Below are 18,958 nucleotides of genomic sequence, written 5' to 3'. Positions count from 1 at the left end.
TCTGTGACCATAGGTGGGAGAGTCTCTCCATGTCTCACAGACCTCTCCGTCCCCACCCACGTTCTGTGAGCCTCTCTCTCACCCGTGTCTGTGAGCAGAGGTGGGTGAGTCTCTCTATGTCTCACAGACCTCTCCGCCCCTACCCCCGGTCTATGAGGCTCTGTCTCACCCGTGTCTGTGAGCAGAGGTGGGTGAGTCTCTCTATGTCTCACAGACCTCTCCGCCCCTTCCACCGGTCTGTAAGCCTCTCTGTCTCACCCATGTCTGTGACCAGAGGTGGGTGAGTCTCTCTATGTCTCACAGACTTCTCCGCCCCTGCCCCTGGTCTGTAAGCCTCTGTCTCACCTGTGTCTGTGAACAGAGACGGGCGAGTCTCTCTATGTCTCAAAGACCTCTCCGCCCCTACCCATGGTATGTAAACCTCTGTCTCACCCGTGTCTGTGACCAGAGGTGAGTGAGTCTCTCTATGTCTCCCAGACCCCTCCGCCCCTTCCCCCGGACTGTAAGCCTCTCGCTCACAGTTGTCTGTGACCAGAGGTGGGTGAGTCTCTGTCTCACAGACCTCCCAGCCACTACCCCCGGTCTGTAAGCCTCTGTCTCACTCGTGTCTGTGACCAGAGGTGGATGAGTCTCTCTATGTCTCACAGACCCCTCCGCCCCTTCCCCCAGTCTGTAAGCCTCTCTGTCTCACCTGTGTCTCTGACCAGAGGTGGTTGGATCTCTCTCTGTCTCACAGACCTCTTCGCCTCTACTCCTGGTCTGTAAGCCTCTCTGTCTCACCCGTGTCTGTGACCAGAGGTGGGTGAGTCTCTCTCTGTCTCACAGACCTCTCCATCCCTACCCCCGTCTGTAGGCCTCTCTCTCACCCGTGTCTGTGACCAGAGGTGGGTGAGTCTCTCTATGTCTCACTGACCTCTCCGTCCCTATCCCCGTTTGTGAGCCTCTCTCTCACCCGTGTCTGTGAGCAGAGGTGGGTGGGTCTCTCTATGTCTCACAGACCTCTCTGCCCCTTCCCCCGGTGTGTAAGCCTCTCTGTCTCACCGGTGTCTGTGACCAGAGGTGGGTGGGTCTCTCCATGTCTCACAGACCTCTCCGTCCCTACCCCTGTCTGTAAACCCCTCTCTAACCGTGTCTGTGACCAGAGGTGGGTGAGTCTTTCTATGTCTCACTGACCTCTCCGCCCCTACCCCTGGTCTGTAAGCCCTGTCTCACCCGTGTCTATTACCAGAGGTGGAAGAGTTTCTCTATGCCTCACAGACCTCGCCCCCCCTACCCAAGGTCTGTAAGCCTCTGTCTCACCCATGTCTGTGACCAGAGGTGGGTGAGTCTCTCTACTTTCTACTGGCTAATCAGTAAGTGCTACCTCATTGGATATATGTATAGTGCTTTTCCTACACTGCAGCTGTGTAAAGGGCCAGAAGATTTGCCTCCAGTGACCGTGTGTGCCTGTAACTTTGGTCCCTTTAGTGAGCTGGCCATTAAAAAAAACTCACAAATTTTTGGGCAATTTCGCGAGATTCACGGATTGCGAAATTGCTGAAAATCCGCAAATTTCTCGAGTGGAACGGATTTTTGGCCCATGCTTAATTTTGATACACAAGGTTTTGGGCAGAACCAGTCAGAGAAGGTGACGAGATGCACAGATCCGTCATGAAGTGCAAAATAGCCACAAAGAACAGTTGAGTCATCAAGTCAAACCACATTCTTGGCCATCAAAATGTGTCAAATGCCAGGCAATTAAAACAGCTGCAAGGTCTTTGGGGTTTCCAGGTAATGGAGATGGCTCAAGGTTGATGATCCAAACCAACGCAGAGAATTGCGTGTGAGAACAAGCAGCGTACAAGAGCTCACGCTGACCGTACAAACATGACACTTGTGACCGCCAAGGCATAACACAGCAGGTTCAAAGGTCAATCAACATATCAACCCTTATCTCAATTATCCAGGTGTAAAGGTGGAATACCAATAAAGGGAAATCAAGGTGCAGGAATCTCAGGTTTTGGGCTCTCGGTGCCTACACTGTAGCCGTACAGTGAGGAAAAACAACTGTTCATAGTATAAAAAGGTACATGAAGAATAAGACCTTAAAACCATTTAACAACAAAGTACATTTCAGTGCAATGTGGTAGTAAACACAACAAAATCAGGTGAAAGGAAGAGGAGAAGGGAAAATATAAAAGCAATTCATGATAACATGTTTAAGAACAGGGAGAAATTACCTGATCCTACTACTGCAGTATCAAATCGCTGCTACAAGAGGCCCTCAGGAGGCGAGAGATGTAGCAAGTCTAGGAAAATTACTGCAAGATATTTGTTGCCGCTCCTATGTCAAACAAACACATTGGACGAGTGCTCTGGTGTTCGCGCAGGATCCTCCCATTCGCTCTAACAGCCCAAGTAACTGTATCCACTTTAGCTTTACTACAAAAATGAAACACTTGGTCGAGATGGACACCTTGAGAGCTATTCACAAAGGTATCTTATACCTGTGAGTACTCTATACATGCAAGGATATACCTAGAGTAACTTTGCCACTTTTAGCTATTTAGCAATACGAGCGCAAACATACTAAAATATGTAGACCTGAGCGTCTCTATGCCATTTAACTGAGGTGGGGCAAAAATTTACAAATATACCTTACTATAGTCAAATTTGAGCAATAGAAAGTGCAGCCCCACACATAGCCAACCAATGATAATGCAAAACCCTCCCTTAGAAAACTGGAGACAGAGACTTAAACATAGAACCCAATAGGAAATTAAGATAAATTAAAATTATTTATAGATTAAAAAACTGTTTACAAAATTTAAAAAAATTACTTCATGATAACATTTTAGACTTTTCATTTAAAAATCATTGTAACTATTAAGAACATAATTCCAAATAATTCCATGTATAACTTTTTGTTAGGCACAAAGAAATAAGCCTAATTCAAGCATTTCCATCCCTTGCAGTGTGCGTTTCTCAGTACGCGGTTTGTTGGACAATCAATGGATTGATGTCTGTCTGGCCACGTCATGTGAATGTTCTGCGATATTGAAACCTCCTCCCCAGAGTTGACACTGAGCACCTTTTATTCTCCTGCATTGTCTATCTCATGTACATAGGTTGCATTTATAACTGAAGTTTTCATCACATTTAGAGCACTATTAATTTTTTTTCTCGCTGTGGGTTCTCTTATGTTGAATCAAACTGAATCTCAAGCAGACATCTCCCTGGCATTTAGAGCAATTACAAGGTTTTGTCTAGTGTGAGTTCTCTCATGTTGAGCAAGAGTAGATTTTTGGCTGAAACTTTTCTAGTTTTCAGTGCACTGATAAGGTCTTTCGCCAGTGTGGATTCTCTCAGATTGAATGAGCTGGATCTTACAAGCAAAGCTTTTTTGGCACTCTCAGCACTGATAAGGTTTGCCCCCCATGTGTGTTTTCTTATGTTGAGCAAAACTAGTTTTCCAGGCAAAGGTTTTCTGGCATTCGGTGCACTGATAAGGCCTTTCACCAGTGTGAGTTCTTATATGTTGAGCAAAACTAGTTTTCCAGGCAAAGGTTTTCTGGCATTCAGAGCACTGATAAGGTTTGTCCCCAGTGTGTGTGTTCTTATGTTGTGTGAGTTGACCTTTCAGACTGAAGCTTTTCTGGCATTCAGTGCACTGATAAGGTCTTTCACCAGTGTGAGCGCTCGCATGTGTAATGAGACTGGCCTTACAAATAAAACATTTTGGGCACTTTGAGCACTGATAAGGTTTGTACCCAGTGTGTATTATCTCATGCTTAGTCAGATTACTTTTGTGACTGAAGCTTTTCTGGCATTCAGTGCACTGATAAGGTTTTTTCCCAGGGTGGATTCCCTCATGTTTAATAAGACTGGCCTTCCAACTGAAACTTTTTGGACACTTTGAGCACTGGTAAGGTTTGTCCCTAGTGTGTGTTAGCTTATGTTCCATGAGGTGACCTTTCTGAATGAAGCTTTTCTGGCATTCAGTGCACTGATAAGGTCTTTCACCAGTGTGAGTTCTCTCATGAAGTGCTAGACTAGATTTCAGGCTGAAACTTTTCTGACATTCAGTGCACTGATATGGTTTTTGCCCAGTGTGAATTCTCTCATGTCGAATGAGATGGAATTTACACCTGAAACATTTTTTGCACTCTGAGCACTGGTAAGCTTTGTAGCCAGTGTGTGTTATCTTATGTCGAGTGAGGTGAACTAACTGACTGAAGCGTTTCTGGCATTCAGTGCACTGATAAGGTTTTAGCCCAGTGTGTGTTCTCTCATGTTTAATGAGACAGAATTTCCGCCTGAAGCTTTTTTGGCACTCTGAGCATTGATAAGGATTCAGCCCAGTGTGGATTTTCTCATGAAAAATTAGACTGGCCTTATGACTGAATCTTATTTGGCACTCTGAGCACTGGTAAGGTTTTTGTCCAGTGTGAGTTCTCTCATGTTGACTGAGATGACCTTTCCGACTGAAGCTTTTCTGGCATTCAGTGCACGGATAAGGTTTTAGCCCAGTGTGTGTTCGTTCATGTTGAGTGAGATGACCTTTCCGACTGAAGCTTTTCTGGCATTCAGTGCACTGATACGGTTTTACCCCAGTGTGTGTTCTCTCATGTTTAGTGAGATGACCTTTCAGTCTGAATCTTTTCTGGCATTCAGTGCACTGATACGGTTTTACCCCAGTGTGTGTTCTCTCATGTTCAGTGAGATGACCTTTCAGACTGAAGCTTTTCTGGCATTCAGTACACTGATAAGTTTTTACCCCAGTGTGTGTTCTCTCATGTTTAGTGAGATGACCTTTCAGACTGAATCTTTTCTGACATTCAGTGCACTGATATGGTTTTACCCCAGTGTGTTTTCTCTCATGTTCAGTGAGATGACCTTTCAGACTGAAGCTTTTCTGGCATTCAGTGCACTGATACTTTTTGTGCCCAGTGTGGATTCTCACATGTTGAACGAGAGAGGATTTGTGAGTGAAGCATTTCTGGCATTCTGGACACTGATAAGGTTTTTGTCCAGTGTGAGTTCTCTCGTGTTTAGTGGGGTAGGATTGAGAGCTAAAGCTGTTCTCACATCCATCACTCTTATTCGAGTTATGTGAGTCTTCATGTTGGGTTTGCTCCTGGACACCGCCCATGTTAAGACTGTATCTGATTCCAGCGTTTGTACTTGTTTATGTTACAATCAATATAAACTTCTAAAATACACTGCAGATGCTCTTATTAACATTTGTATTGAAATAATTATAGCTTTTATCTAGAGATTATTTCCTACTTTTAAAGGCAGCCTGTCTAACATGTTTCATAAGCTTTCACAGAGGGGCCCCTTGTATTTAGTGAGATGGATTCAACTTCTCCAAGTTATGCCTGGGTGAGTTCTCTCAAGTTGAATTAAACTCATTTTGGGACTCCAATTTATCAGATTCCATTTAGGAGTTTTGAAAGCCCTGATAAGGTCTCTGTGATCTAGTATTTGCTGTTTAAGTATATTTGTTCATACAAGTAATGACAGGTGGCAAGGGCAGGCCAGGATGGTTTCATGAATTAGTAATACATAGCACTGTCCCCTTCTAAACTATGTGCCAGTACATGCTTTTCCGCTCTAACGCTAAGGCAGGTACATGTTCAACTTTGGTGGTCCGGGACACTTTGAAACTACTCAAATCAACCATAGAGACAGAGTTGGTGGTTTGCTGTAATGACACTTGAGGAAGAGCATTTACAATTCGATTTTTCAAACAATGTCTTCTCTCTAACAATCACTTGAGAAGTAGACAAAAGCTTGCTCTTTTAAACCGTGGTTATCAGTCTTTCTGACAATTCTGTCACTTCATGGTCACAGATACTGTTTTTTAGGAGGGGTTTGGGTCGCCAGGGCATTTCTCATAAACCATCAGACATAATTTACAAAACTGATTATTCTCAAATGCCCTGTGTGGGTATTAATTGTTGCCAATGTTCTTTGTTCTTGAAATGTTTCTTTTAAGTAAAAATATTCTTACAATAAGTAGATGCAGACTTTCAATTTACTCTTGGGTTCCTTTCACATTTCAGAGGCTCTTCAATCTCAATAACTGACTCGTCGTAAACATTTATCGTAATTTTTCTTTAAATAGTTGACAACTTTCACATTCAGCAGTTTCTTCCGCTCCAAATTCATCAACATTCCAGGCACTTAGAATATGTTTCTCCTCTAGAGCTCGAGAAGGATTTAACTTTCCTTGAAATAATCCTTTTTATTGTGTTTCACTAAATTAAAGCCTTCTTTTATCTGTTCATGCTTCGGTCACCTGGAGAAATAGAGTTAGATATTGTAAATCAACACGAAGAACAAATATTTATGACTTTGTACTTTACAGAAAGAAAGCATTTATAGAAGCAATATAAGCAATCAGTTTGAGTTACGTTTCTGATAGTGATGAAACAGATCTGGGACTCAGTGTAGAAAGGGAGCTTGGAACGACTGGAACTCAAGGTTGTGAAAGCAAAACAAGTGAATATTTAAGAAAGAATCACAAGTTAGACATATATTCCGACAGGGATTCTCAGACGCAGTCAATATATTTGTAATACTTGTAATGAATTATCAGATGCTATTTATTCCACTGCACACTGGGAGTGTTCATTTATCATTTTTTTCCAGTGATCTATGAAAGGACATTTAATTGAACAGAGGAATTGGCTGTTGGAATCACTGCTTCAAATGCCAGCATAGACAGAGGCCGTGTCCAGTTAGCTCAGTGGAATTCACCATTTCAAATTGAGGGGGTGATAAGGACTTACTTTGTGGACTGGAACTCATCACACTCCTCCGACAGTGCCCCGGGCACTGCAACACCTGTTATGTTATGTTATGTTATGTTATGTTAACAGGATTTTATATAGCGCACGTACACCCAGAGGTTACATGGCGCTGATTGACAGATACTTTGATGGTCGGAAAGTTATGCATGGGCCTGAGTGAACAACCAGGTTTTAAGCTGTCTCCTGAACACTAAAAGATTGGTACAGGAGCGGATTTCCAAAGGGAGGGAGTTCCATAGTTTAGGGGCAAGGACGGCAAGCCTGCCTCCTCCCTGGCGTTGGAGCTTGAAAGGGGGAATGATCAGGAGATGTTGGTTGGCAGACCGGAGGCTACGAGAGGGGGTGTATCTAGACAGGAGATTGTTGATGATTTGGGGGCTGCGTGCATGGAGGCACTTGAAGATGATATAGGCCATTTTGAATGTAACTCGTTGGGAGATGGGGACCCAGTTAAGCTGTTTTAACAGAGGCCTTGCTGACTGCCAACGTGGCAGTCGATGAATCAGTCTGGCGGCCTGGTTTTGAGCCATTTAGAGTTGTTTACTAAGGAAGAGAGGACGGCCCAGATAGATAGAATTGGCATAGTCCAGGTGTGATAGTACAAGAGCTATCACCACCTGGATCAAGGCCGGTTGGTTTAGCATCCAACTGATTCGATTATTCGAAGTTGGAAGACGCAGGAGGACACTACTGTGCTTACTTGGGTTTTTAGTGATAGATCTTTGTCAATGGACACTCCCAGGCTTTTGACCGAAGTGGAGGGAATGGGAGGAGAGCCAAGTGCCAATAGTGTGGGCCCCAGAATAGTTGACTTTTGCCATTGAGGACTAGTTCGGTCTTGCCGGGGTTTAATTTCAGCTGGTTACAGTCCATCAATTGACGGATGTGTAGGATAGTGCTCTGAAACTCCTGAATGGATTCAGGGGAGTTGTCGATAGTGAAGATGAGTTGAAGATCATCTGCGTAGTTGAATGTGATGGCCTTGAATGCTTTGAGGGACTGAATCAGAGGGGCTATATATAAGTTAAACAAGAGGGGAGACAGCGAGGAGCCCTGAGGGACCCCTCAAGAAGTGTGGACTTTGGGGGCTGAGAAGGGGGCTAGACAGACAGTTTGAGTACGGTCACTTAGAAAGGACCTAATCCAGCTGTAGGCTGAGTTACAGATGACGGCCTGTTTGACACGGTCGAGAAGGATGTTATGATCGACCTTGTCAAACGCTGCCGAATGGTCCAGTAGGACCAGGACCTGTGGGATTCCTCTATCTGCATTATGACAGAGAAAATCCATAACGGCAGTGATGACTGTCTCGGTGGAGTGGGCGGGTCAAAATCCAGCTTGATAGGAATCCGGAAAGTTGGATTGCTCAATAAAGATCAAGAGGTGGGTGGTTACGTGAGCCTCTAGAACTTTTGCTAAATAGGGAAGGAGGGAAATAGGCCTATAGTTGGAGAGGATTGAGGGGTCTGCCCCTGTTTTTTTTAAGAGGGTGACAACAACTGCCTCTTTAAAGATTTTAGATACCACGCCTTGGGACAGTGACGCATTGAGAAAGGTCAGGATTGGAGGGGATAGAGCCGTAAATACATTTTTTTCAATGTGAGGAGGGCAACAGTCCTTGGGAGAGCCAGATTTTACCCTAGTCAGGAGGGCTTGTAAGGAGTGTGCATCAAGAAGTGGGAAATGATCAAGGGAGTAGGTGATGGGGGCACATGCGGGGGAAGTAGGTTTAGGATCCATGACAGGGATACTGGCTTAATGATGGCAATTTTGTTGAGAAAATATTTGTTGAGAGAATTGCACAGGTCTTGAGTGACCATAGGTTTGGGCAGGGTTCTCTCAGAATTGGAGAGCTTGTTAACAATTGCGAAGATGTCCTTGGCTTTATTTTCTGAGTGTTCTATTATGCCAGAGAACTAGGAAGCCTTGGCTTGTGTGATTGCTTTCATATAGTCTGCTGGGGCAGCCAGATAGAGGGTTTTTTCGTGAGGATCATAAGCTCTCCTCCTTTCCGCTCCTTTTGGCGGATGTCAAGTTTTTGGACCCTTAGGTCGTGGGAAAACCATTTTTGAGCGTCCGAGTGGTGAGCTGTTTTGAGTTTTTTTAATGGGGCATGTGTGTTACTTGCTGCTAAAAGCCAGTCTGAGATGTTTGCCTCGGCCTGGTCGAGGTCTGCTTTATTGGCTGGTATAGAACTCTCAAGACTTTCCAAAAAGGCTTGTTTGTCGAGGGTGCCCCATTTCCTAATGAGATCCACCTTAGTTGTTATGGGCTTACTACACATCGGTATAGAGATGGTAAAATTGAAGAGAAAGTGATCGGAACATATGCAAGGGGATATGATGGGTGAGGAGATAGTAAGATTGGTGACACCTGACAAAGGAAAAACATCACAACATTAAAAGAAACCAAAAAAGGCAAGAAAAGAAAAAACAAAAAACTAACAGAGGAATGAGAGAAAAAATAGACTATCTTTCACTCTCACCACAAGTACCGAACACAATCCCTGAAGTGGCAAAGAAGACAGTAAAGGGCAGGATGGGAGGATGTAAAGAGGTGGAATTCAGACCCAGAGAGAAAAGACACAGAAAGAACAGAAAGAGGGAGGATAGTATCACGTGGTGCAGAGGAGGAGAGAAATGCACCAATTGTAAAGGAACTGCTCTGTAAAACAGGAGGCAAGTGCTCACAGTCCAGTGCATCCTGACCTGATACGAAACCTGAACTGCACTAGGTGCCCAACATGTTCCACCAGGTATTATCGGACGTCTGATAGTGCATGGAGGGAGTAAAATGCTGAAGTTGGAGAGACATAAACCGAGATCGAGAGAGGGAAAAGAGAAAGAAGAAACAGGCAACAAGGAAACTTAGGGTGCTAGGAAACACAACCTGACAGTTATTTGTTTCTTCCTCCAAGGGTGTCAGCCTCACCTCACAGCATTGCCTGATCATTCCAGATTTCCTTGATAGGAAGTAAAGAGAAGGTTTTACATCAGACGACAATCGCACTTTATCCCATCTTCTAAATTACCGTCCTGAACTAACAAAACAAAATGAACTGTTGTTCTCTGAAAACCATTGTGAAGCAACTATGGTTATAAATATACAGACCATGATCTATGATCCCACTGCTGGGAAAGGTCTCGGTGCATGTGGAGCGCACCCACACTCTCAGAGAACAGACCCCAACAACACAGTCCCTTCTTCATAACTCCCATCTGTCCATTTACAGTTCATGAAACTTGCGAAACACAGTCCCTTCTTCATAACTCCCATCTGTCCATTTACAGTGCATACAACTTGCGAAGCAGAACAGTCTAATTCACAAACAGCATGTTAAAGTCCTTCTACATAATTCTGCCCATAGTCCATAAGTCAGTCAACCACACTCTTAGATTTATACAACCCACGCTCTCTAAGAAACAGCAATTCAAGGTCAAGCTGATGCAGTTTGGGAATACTGAGAAATGGAAAAGCAACAAGGCATCAATGTGTTGGCGCTTTTTATTCATAAATTATCTAAAGGGATGATGTGGAGGCTCGGTGTCTTCTGAGCCCCAAAGGACTGACACTCAAGAGCAGGAATTTGGACTCAAACCTTCACAGGACAAAGCTTAGAACATTGAAATGTTGAGATCTCCATTGAACACAAAGGGCAGCAGCAGCCTCTAAAACCTGATATAGGCCCGCCGCTCTTAACATTACAATGTCCTCATACACACCCTCTCTCTTTCCCCTGCCTCTCCAAAATATATGGACTGGGCAGAGAAAAGCAAAAGATAGCGCCTGTGCAGTCGGGCTCCAGAAGCCTTCCCCCCTTCTTCTTCCCGTAGCTCGCAGTGTCACTGGCGTCTCGGAAGGAGGGGGGGAGGATTACAGCTCAGCTCCTGCATCTCCCTGGATCACCTGCACAACAAAAAATAGTTTAGCCGAGCTCAGGGAGAACAAGGTGTGGACGCAAGCCCCTTTCATAGCTACTGCTGTTAATGTTCAATAATTAACCACCGTGGCAATGCATGCAGCTCCTAACTGTTGAACATTCACATCAACAGCTGTAAAACAAAGGTTCGGAGTCGCACAGGTATCTCAACGCCCTCGGTCTCGGTCCTCTTTGTTTTATTAATTAACACATTCTGCCCTCCTTAGTCAAATGATGTAATGGACCTATAGTCCTCCGCAGCAGGCTATACCAGCCATTAAATGAAATGTTATCATTTCGCACAATATCAATGCAGTTCGTTATCAGGGTGGGAGTTTTCAGTGACAGATGGGCACAGTAATGTAAACTCCTCGGCCAGAAGCGAAAAGGCTGCTTCTCCAACTGAGAGGGGATGGCCAGTGTGTGGGAGCCCCCTACCTCCTGCTGCCCATCCCAGCGAAACAGAAAGTCCATTTGGGATCACATACCTCAGAGTTCACAAACAAAGAAGGTTTCACCCCCCCTCCTCCCTTGAGTCTACCCTCCCCCACCTTGCAATATCCCTACAAAGCCAGAGAAGGGGGCAGCTGGCACTTGAGTGGACTGTGCAGCTCCAGGGTATATGGGCACGTCCCTTCTTTAGCTCACTCGGTTTGTAGCTGGCGCTGTGCAGGCAGAAAGCTGGGACTAAGACTGCTGCTTCTCGATGTGATTTTTGCTGTCAAATCTGTGCAGCTGCTTGGGTCATCTCCCTGCTGCGAGGAGGGGGAGCCCTAATCATCCCCCATCAATCTCTGGAGAGCTCGGCTTCTTCGGAGATGGAGGTATGGGGAGACACAGCCTGCACGGCCACAGAGAAGTGATGGGGTGCTGGCCCTGGAGTGCTGTGGTAGTTATTGCAGAGGCTGCTCCCGAAGGGGGCTCGAGAGCCGGCGCCATAACCAGCGCTGCGCCCCTGGACACAAACAAACTAGTGGGGGCCGGTTTTTGGCGCGCAAAGTGACCAGGAGCTAAGGAAATGCCGGCCCCTCCCCCAGCGACGGCCGCCGAAGAGGCGCCGGCACCCCCGGCCAATGGAGGCCCAGGCGGGCTACGAACTCTCCAATGGACATGGGGCCTACCTGGCCTGGAAGGCGAATGGGGGAGGAATATAAACGCTGCTTCCCCAGGCAAGCTCCTATCTTATCGGAGCGGGGGAGCAGCACCGGCGGCGGAGCACAGATTCTTGTCGAGTCAAGATGAACCCCTGCACGAAAGGGCCAGCAGGAGCAACCACCGTCGCTGAGAACATTCACCCCGCCCGGAGCAGGGCAGGGTCAGCCAGGGGCAGAGCAAACTGAGAACCGGAGACCCGAGGCCAGCGGCGCCAGTGAACTTATTGGTTATCGCACGCCGCCAGGCGAACCCTGCTGCAAGTATCAGGGACGTTGGGGCACGGGCGGAATTACGGTAGACTGCAGCAAGCAGGTTGGACCCGAGCCCCGCAGCCGATCTTCGGCCTTGAACACGGGCTAGAACATAACATAAGCACGAGGGGCAAAGTCCGAATGGCGCGGACAGCATGATTGGATCCTCCGCCTGCGCCACAGAGCTGACCCAGGTATCATATTGCCTTTTTCCTCGTGGCAGGAGCGGAAGAACGGGGGCAGGGCTGGGAACCCCTTCACCCTCTCCCATGGCAAGGAACAAGCACAGACCGGAGCAAAGGAAATACAGGAAACAGCGGGATCAAAGCAGCGTGAGGGGCGGCAATGGTCGGGGAGCCTGAAGTACTGAAGAGACGCACCTTGATGGCCCCGGCTGCCTGCCATGCCTCCCGCCTTCCCAGCAAGCCGCAGAGGGGAGACGAAAGTGAGACATCTTCTGAGGATCGTCAGTGAGGACGTCTTGGGCAGGAGTTGAGAAAGGCCCAGGAAGTCACAACTTCCAGCACCGGCAGCCTGAACGGCAGTGCGCAGGAAAGGAGGCAGGTCGGTGCGGGCGGCGGTGCCCCCGAAGCGTGGTAATAGAGGGGACACCATACAGACCTTTGCCCTGCTGCTGTCTGAGGAAGGATTTGCCCTGCTCCTGTCTGAGGAAGGATTTGCTCACATCTCGCGGAACCCGCTTCGCGGGTCCCGCTTCGCCGACGCTGCTGCTTGAGGTGTTGGCCCCTGCTGGGTGAGTGGGTGAGCGACAGGGTTGCGAGCACTGGGCCCGGGACTCGTTCTCCCAGGAGTCCCGGCAATCCCGAGGCCGAGTCACCTGGCCCGCTCTCCCTGACCGCCCCGCCCCGCCTAATTATACAAAAGGACCCTGCCTTCAACTACTACACGGGACGCCATACAGACCTTTGCCCTGCTGCTGTCTGAGGAAGGATTTGCTCACATCTCGCGGAACCCGCTTCGCGGGTCCCGCTTCGCCGACGCTGCTGCTTGAGGTGTTGGCCCCTGCTGGGTGAGTGGGTGAGCGACAGGGTTGCGAGCGCTGGGACCGGGACTCGTTCTCCCAGGAGTCCCGGCAATCCCGAGGCCGAGTCACCTGGCCCGCTCTCCCTGAACGCCCCGCCCTGCCTAATTATACAAAAGGACCCTGCCTTCAACTGCTACACGGGACGCCATACAGACCTTTGCCCTGCTGCTGTCTGAGGAAGGATTTGCTCACCTCTCGCGGAACCCGCTTCGCGGGTCCCGCTTCGCCGACGCTGCTGCTTGAGGTGTTGGCCCCTGCTGGGTGAGTGGGTGAGCGACAGGGTTGCGAGCGCTGGGACCGGGACTCGTTCTCCCAGGAGTCCCGGCAATCCCGAGGCCGAGTCACCTGGCCCGCTCTCCCTGACCGCCCCGCCCCGCCTAATTATACAAAAGGACCCTGCCTTCAACTGCTACACGGGACGCCATACAGACCTTTGCCCTGCTGCTGTCTGAGGAAGGATTTGCTCATATCTCGCGGAACCCGCTTCGCGGGTCCCGCTTCGCCGACGCTGCTGCTTGAGGTGTTGGCCCCTGCTGGGTGAGTGGGTGAGCGACAGGGTTGCGAGCGCTGGGACCGGGACTCGTTCTCCCAGGAGTCCCGGCAATCCCGAGGCCGAGTCACCTGGCCCGCTTTCCTGACCGCCCCGCCCCGCCTAATTATACAAAAGGACCCTGCCTTCAACTGCTACACGGGATGCCATACAGACCTTTGCCCTGCTGCTGTCTGGGGAAGGATTTGCTCACATCTCGCGAAACCCGCTTCGCGGGTCCCGCTTCGCCGACGCTGCTGCTTGAGGTGTTGGCCCCTGCTGGGTGAGTGGGTGAGCGACAGGGTTGCGAGCGCTGGGACCGGGACTCGTTCTCCCAGGAGTCCCGGCAATCCCGAGGCCGAGTCACCTGGCCCGCTCTCCCTGACCGCCCCGCCTAATTACGTCTACTGACGCCTATAAGAAACGGTGAACCCCGCAGCGCGGGAGCGCGCGGGAGCGCCCGGGGCGAAGCCCGGGCGAAGGGCGGGCCGTTTGAGGCCGTCCGAGGACGACGGAGGACGGGACGGGCCACCCCACTTAGTCCCACGCTATCTGACATTCCCAAAGTAAGTTCCTTACAGACACCTCTTTTATTTACGCCTCGTCCCTACCAGGCGACTAATTTTCATAAATACTGCTATGTCTACAAGGGGCAGTCGCAGCAAGACTGCTGCAGGAGTAGGGAAGGTCACTGGCCCAATCGATAACTTCATCTCCAGGGCCAATGAAGCGATCGACCATGGAATATCACTACTGGAGCGCAGAGTCTCCCTGGAACTGGCCCAAGCCAAACGCTCTTCCTTGGGTCTCCTCGCTTCTGCAAATACCGCTAATAGGAATAACCCTGCTGACGGCGTCTCCGTAGTTAGTGCTAGAGCAGAGATTCACACCATGCCTAACACTGTGGGTTTATCAGTAACACAACTACTCTCAGACTCACTACGGAGTTTGAAGAAATCCCCAAACCTAGATGTCACAGACAACTTCAATACACAACTTGATCTCGTTACCAACTCTATTCCAGCTATGAGTTTCCCTGAGAGCCCGTCCACAACGTCTATCGTGGAGTCCCAACTACCCTCTATCCCGATAACAGACACTACACATGCTCTTGCCACTGACCCGATCTTGATTATAGACTCTGATTTGACGGCTACTACTACTACTAATTTATCCCCTCCCCGAGAATCGGCCATTATACATACATTTGAGGACTCAACCCCCATTTCAAGAGCATCGCGAGGTTTAAGGGAGGGAGCCATACAGAAACAGCCCCAAGGTTTAAATACATCCATACCTAAGGGGAACTCTCGACCCCAGAGAAAGCAGGGGAAAAGCCTATCTAACAACTTTAAAAAGGCAAACAAGAAATCTAATACAGGGTTGGGTCACAAAGGAGACTCGTCCATCATGGAGTCCTTATGTAAAGACTGCCCCTCAACAAACCAACTTATAACGAAGGTTGGGGAACTCATAAGTGTCCATCTTGCAACTACAGATAAGAGACTAGGGAACATAGAAAAACAGCTAAATGAATTAAGCGCCCTAGTCAAAACCCCATCCACAAAAGGAATACCAACTCTAGTGGCAGCCAAACCACATACCCAACAACCCCCGGGACAACCCGTGAAAAAAACCTGTTGCAGTTTCTAGTAACACACCCAAGCTAACCTCACCTCCAAAGGGAGTCACGAAAAAACCAATCCCACCCACTATAAACACAAACCCACAGGGGAAACAACCTAACCCGACACAACCAAAGGGGGGTAGTACCAACAACTATAAGGACAGGAACAAAGGAAATCAAGAAAGATTCCCTGCTAATCTGCCCCCTGGATCAAGTCCATACGTAGTGGTGATGACGGGAGTTCCCGAGATATCAGACAGTACTGACGAACCTGCCTGGTCTTTACTAAATAAAGTCAGTTACTGGCTAAATAATAACAGACCCCTACCCCCATACTGTAGGAGTAAAATTCTAACAGTTAGGAGAGTACCGTGGGTGGGCCACGAGACAAAGAAAACACATGGCGATTGTGTGATTATTAACTTCGAGGACCCACGCACGGTAGAACATATTTGTTCATGGAGAAGTGAGGGGTATAGTGAAGGCATAGAGACAAGGCACCTCTCTTTTTTCTACCCATCCAGGAATCATGGCCGGTTCGACCAGCACGACCAGGCCTTTGATGGAGGTTGGTGTCAGGTGGGGCAAAAAGACATGGGAAACAACTGGGGTGAGTGGGGGCGAGATAACTATAGATATCCTCAAAGAAATATGATAAGTAGAGATGCCTATTGGGGAATTCCAGTTTTTAATAGATTCAGCAGCCTAGAGATGGTTGACTGACTTCCACCATCATCCCGGCCACTGAACATTGAACTGGAGGGAACAAAACAGGGTTGTCCCATCGAGATTATAACTTGTTTGAAGATGTCACCAATAAGAGAAGAGCAAGTAGGCGGTAATATTAAAGGGCCCGTAACATCTGACCCCCGAGATCCCTACAGCCTCCAAAAAGCCTCTGATATACATATGATCCACGGGAAACCATACCCTCATAAAAAATCTAACAACGAATTAAGGATCATTAGCTGGAACGTAGCGGGACTTCAACAGCGGGTGCTGGACCAGGAATGGCTAAAATTCATATCCAACAAAGATATAAAAATGCTACAAGAGACATGGGCTACTTCTGAAATAGTTATAGAGGGCTTTGAATGTCACAGCATTAGCGCACAGAAGCCAGTTTTTGGACGCCCCATGGGAGGCCTCCTGATTGGATTCAGGATAACTTTAGGGGGGGCTATCAAACTAATACCAACTAAAAGCCCAAATATTCAAATAATCGAGTTTACATGCAAGTCATCGTTATACCTGATCAACTTCTATAATAACGATTTCCACTCGACCCCTAACAGGAACTACATAGAGCTATTCGAGAACATTACAAAAATAACTGAACCCCTTAACAACTGTGCGAACAATAGGATCATCCTAGCTGAGACTTTAATGCCAAACTGGCTAAAACTAAAGAAGGTGCAATCCAATCAGATAGGACCACCAAACGTGGGAAGGAACTGGAAAACTTCATAAACACGCACACCCAATTGGACACTATGGATATATGCAAAAATAATGAAACTGCATATATTCCAACCTTCAGAGGCAGAGACTTTTCCAGCACGGTGGACTATATCTTTACGTCCGCAGAACTATTAGATAGAGTTACCCAGGCAAGAGTTTTAGAAACAGCCTTCGGAGACCACAATGCACTGGAAATCATCTTAAGACTGGGTCCGATTCAAGCACCGCCTCGCACTTTGGGAGCTAGGGATATTGTGCCATCAACTAACAACCTGAGGCTGAAGTGGAAAGGGGTGGACAGTGGACGCATCATCAACACAATCTTAAGCAACCACCAATCAATAGTTGATTCGTGTTCACTTACTGATGGGAACCACCAAAGGATACTCAAAGACTTTGCAAATCTTTGTAATGTTATTAAGACTCTTCTGACTGTCCCCAACAGAAAACATAATGATGAGCCTAGGTGGTTCGACAGCCGCTGTTCAGCGGCAAACAAGGCTCTTCGCAGGGCCTTAAATTCCAAATTTAGGAGCCAAGCAGATGTACGGTCCGCCAGACAAACCTATAAAACAGCTATAGGGATAAGGAAGGCCGCCATGGTGGAAGAACATTGGAATGAACTAACTGTTTCCGCTGCTGTGGGAAATAGCGCTACCTTTTGGCCTGCTGTAAGGAAGATGCGGGACACGGGAAAACAGCTGTCACCAATTAGCTGCACCATCTCAAGTCAGCAATGGGAACAACACTTCTCCAAAATATATGCCAACCTTATTGCTTCTACAGATGATTATAGCCCTGGCAATCTGAGCCCACTAGATATAACCTTGGGGGAGGTCATCTTGGCTATTAATCAAAGCCTCGGGAACAAGGCACCCGGGCCGGATGGCTTCCCAATCGACCTAATCAAACACAAACCAGAATTTTGGGGACCCATTCTGGTTAATGTTTTCAACTGCCTGCCGTTGGGCGCCATTCCTGACACCTGGTCCACAAGTATAATAGTGCCTATCTACAAAAAAGGTGAAAGATCTGACCCCGCAAACTATAGGCCCATCTCACTCTTAGACAACACCTTGAAAATTTTGGGCCGGGTGCTGTATAACAGAGTGAACGACTGGGCCGAAGAAGCAGGGGTGTTGGACAGATGCCAAATGGGTTTCAGAAGTAAGGTCGGGACAACAGAACAATGCCTGAATCTTAATCTCATAATAGGCAAATACACCATAGCTAGGGTTTCACCTATTTACCTAGCTTTTATGGACTTGTCGTCCGCATTCGACCTAGTGAACAGGTCAAAATTGTGGGCGATCCTTCTCTCCTATGGCCTTGATGAACCTTTGGTACACTTTCTAGCCTACCTACACGCAGACACTAAAGCTCAGGTACGAATTGGCATGGAGGGTGAGATCTCAGGGGCAATCAAGGTAGAAAGAGGCGTCCGACAGGGGTGCGTTTTAGCACCCCTGCTGTTCATCATCTACATAAATGGATTGAGTGACTCCCTGAAAAAGACGACAACTGATGTCCCGAGAATCCAAGGGAGACCGTTACCCGCACTCCTGTATGCCGACGATGCGGTGATCATGGGCTTAACACCAAACGCCCTACGTGCCTTGGTCAAGAACTTTGCACATTTTATGGAGAACTTGGACTTGAAAGTGAATTTTAAAAAATCGTTTATTATGACCTGCGGGCCAGGGGCCAAACAACTCAATTCCATCTCCATAGGACAAGAGAAGTTGCACTCTACTAAATCATTTCCCTATTTAGGTATGGTCTTTGCTGCGAACGGCCTGTGGAGTGGGCATCTCGCCCACGCCACAGGCAAGTTCTCAAAGGCCATAAATTCTATCCTTTCCCTGCAACGGCCAAAGAGGTCTGAAACAACTAAGGCAATTGTGAAAATATACAGACTGCAATGTGTCCCGGGAGCAACCTATGGCGCTGAGATTTGGGGGATAGTGAAAACATCTAGCCTGCAGACAGAAGAGAACCGGCTATGCAAGAAACTTCTTGGAGCCCCAATCTCTTCATCCGGGTACATTTGCCACGCTGAACTCAACCTGCCCTGTATAACTGATTTTATTGCCACGCGGCCTGCATTATTTTGGCTGGCCATTTGGGCCAATGACTGCGCTATCCTAACACAGGAAATTGTGTCTGAATGTTTA

The 18,958-nt window shown here is 47.7% G+C and overlaps 1 protein-coding gene across 1 annotated transcript in view; it reads right to left on the bottom strand.

Moving 5' to 3' along the window:
* Positions 1–2,758: 2,758 nt before the first annotated feature.
* The window catches only part of LOC147668723 (uncharacterized), a 141,372-nt gene continuing 125,172 nt past the window's right edge, over positions 2,759–18,958 (bottom strand). The window contains exons 3-4 of the mRNA XM_086948474.1: positions 9,687–9,759; positions 2,759–6,283 (exon numbers count right to left, since the gene is read on the bottom strand). Of these exons, the coding sequence (XP_086804600.1) occupies positions 3,392–5,131 (1,740 nt within the window). The 5' untranslated portion in view covers positions 5,132–6,283; positions 9,687–9,759 and the 3' untranslated portion in view covers positions 2,759–3,391. The remainder of the gene's footprint in view (positions 6,284–9,686; positions 9,760–18,958) is intronic.

This window comes from Lissotriton vulgaris, unplaced genomic scaffold, assembly GCF_964263255.1.
Source record: "Lissotriton vulgaris unplaced genomic scaffold, aLisVul1.2 SCAFFOLD_494, whole genome shotgun sequence".
Taxonomy (NCBI): domain Eukaryota; kingdom Metazoa; phylum Chordata; class Amphibia; order Caudata; family Salamandridae; genus Lissotriton; species Lissotriton vulgaris.
The sequence above is the reverse complement of the archived record's forward strand: the minus strand, read 5'-3'. Positions and strand labels throughout refer to the sequence as shown.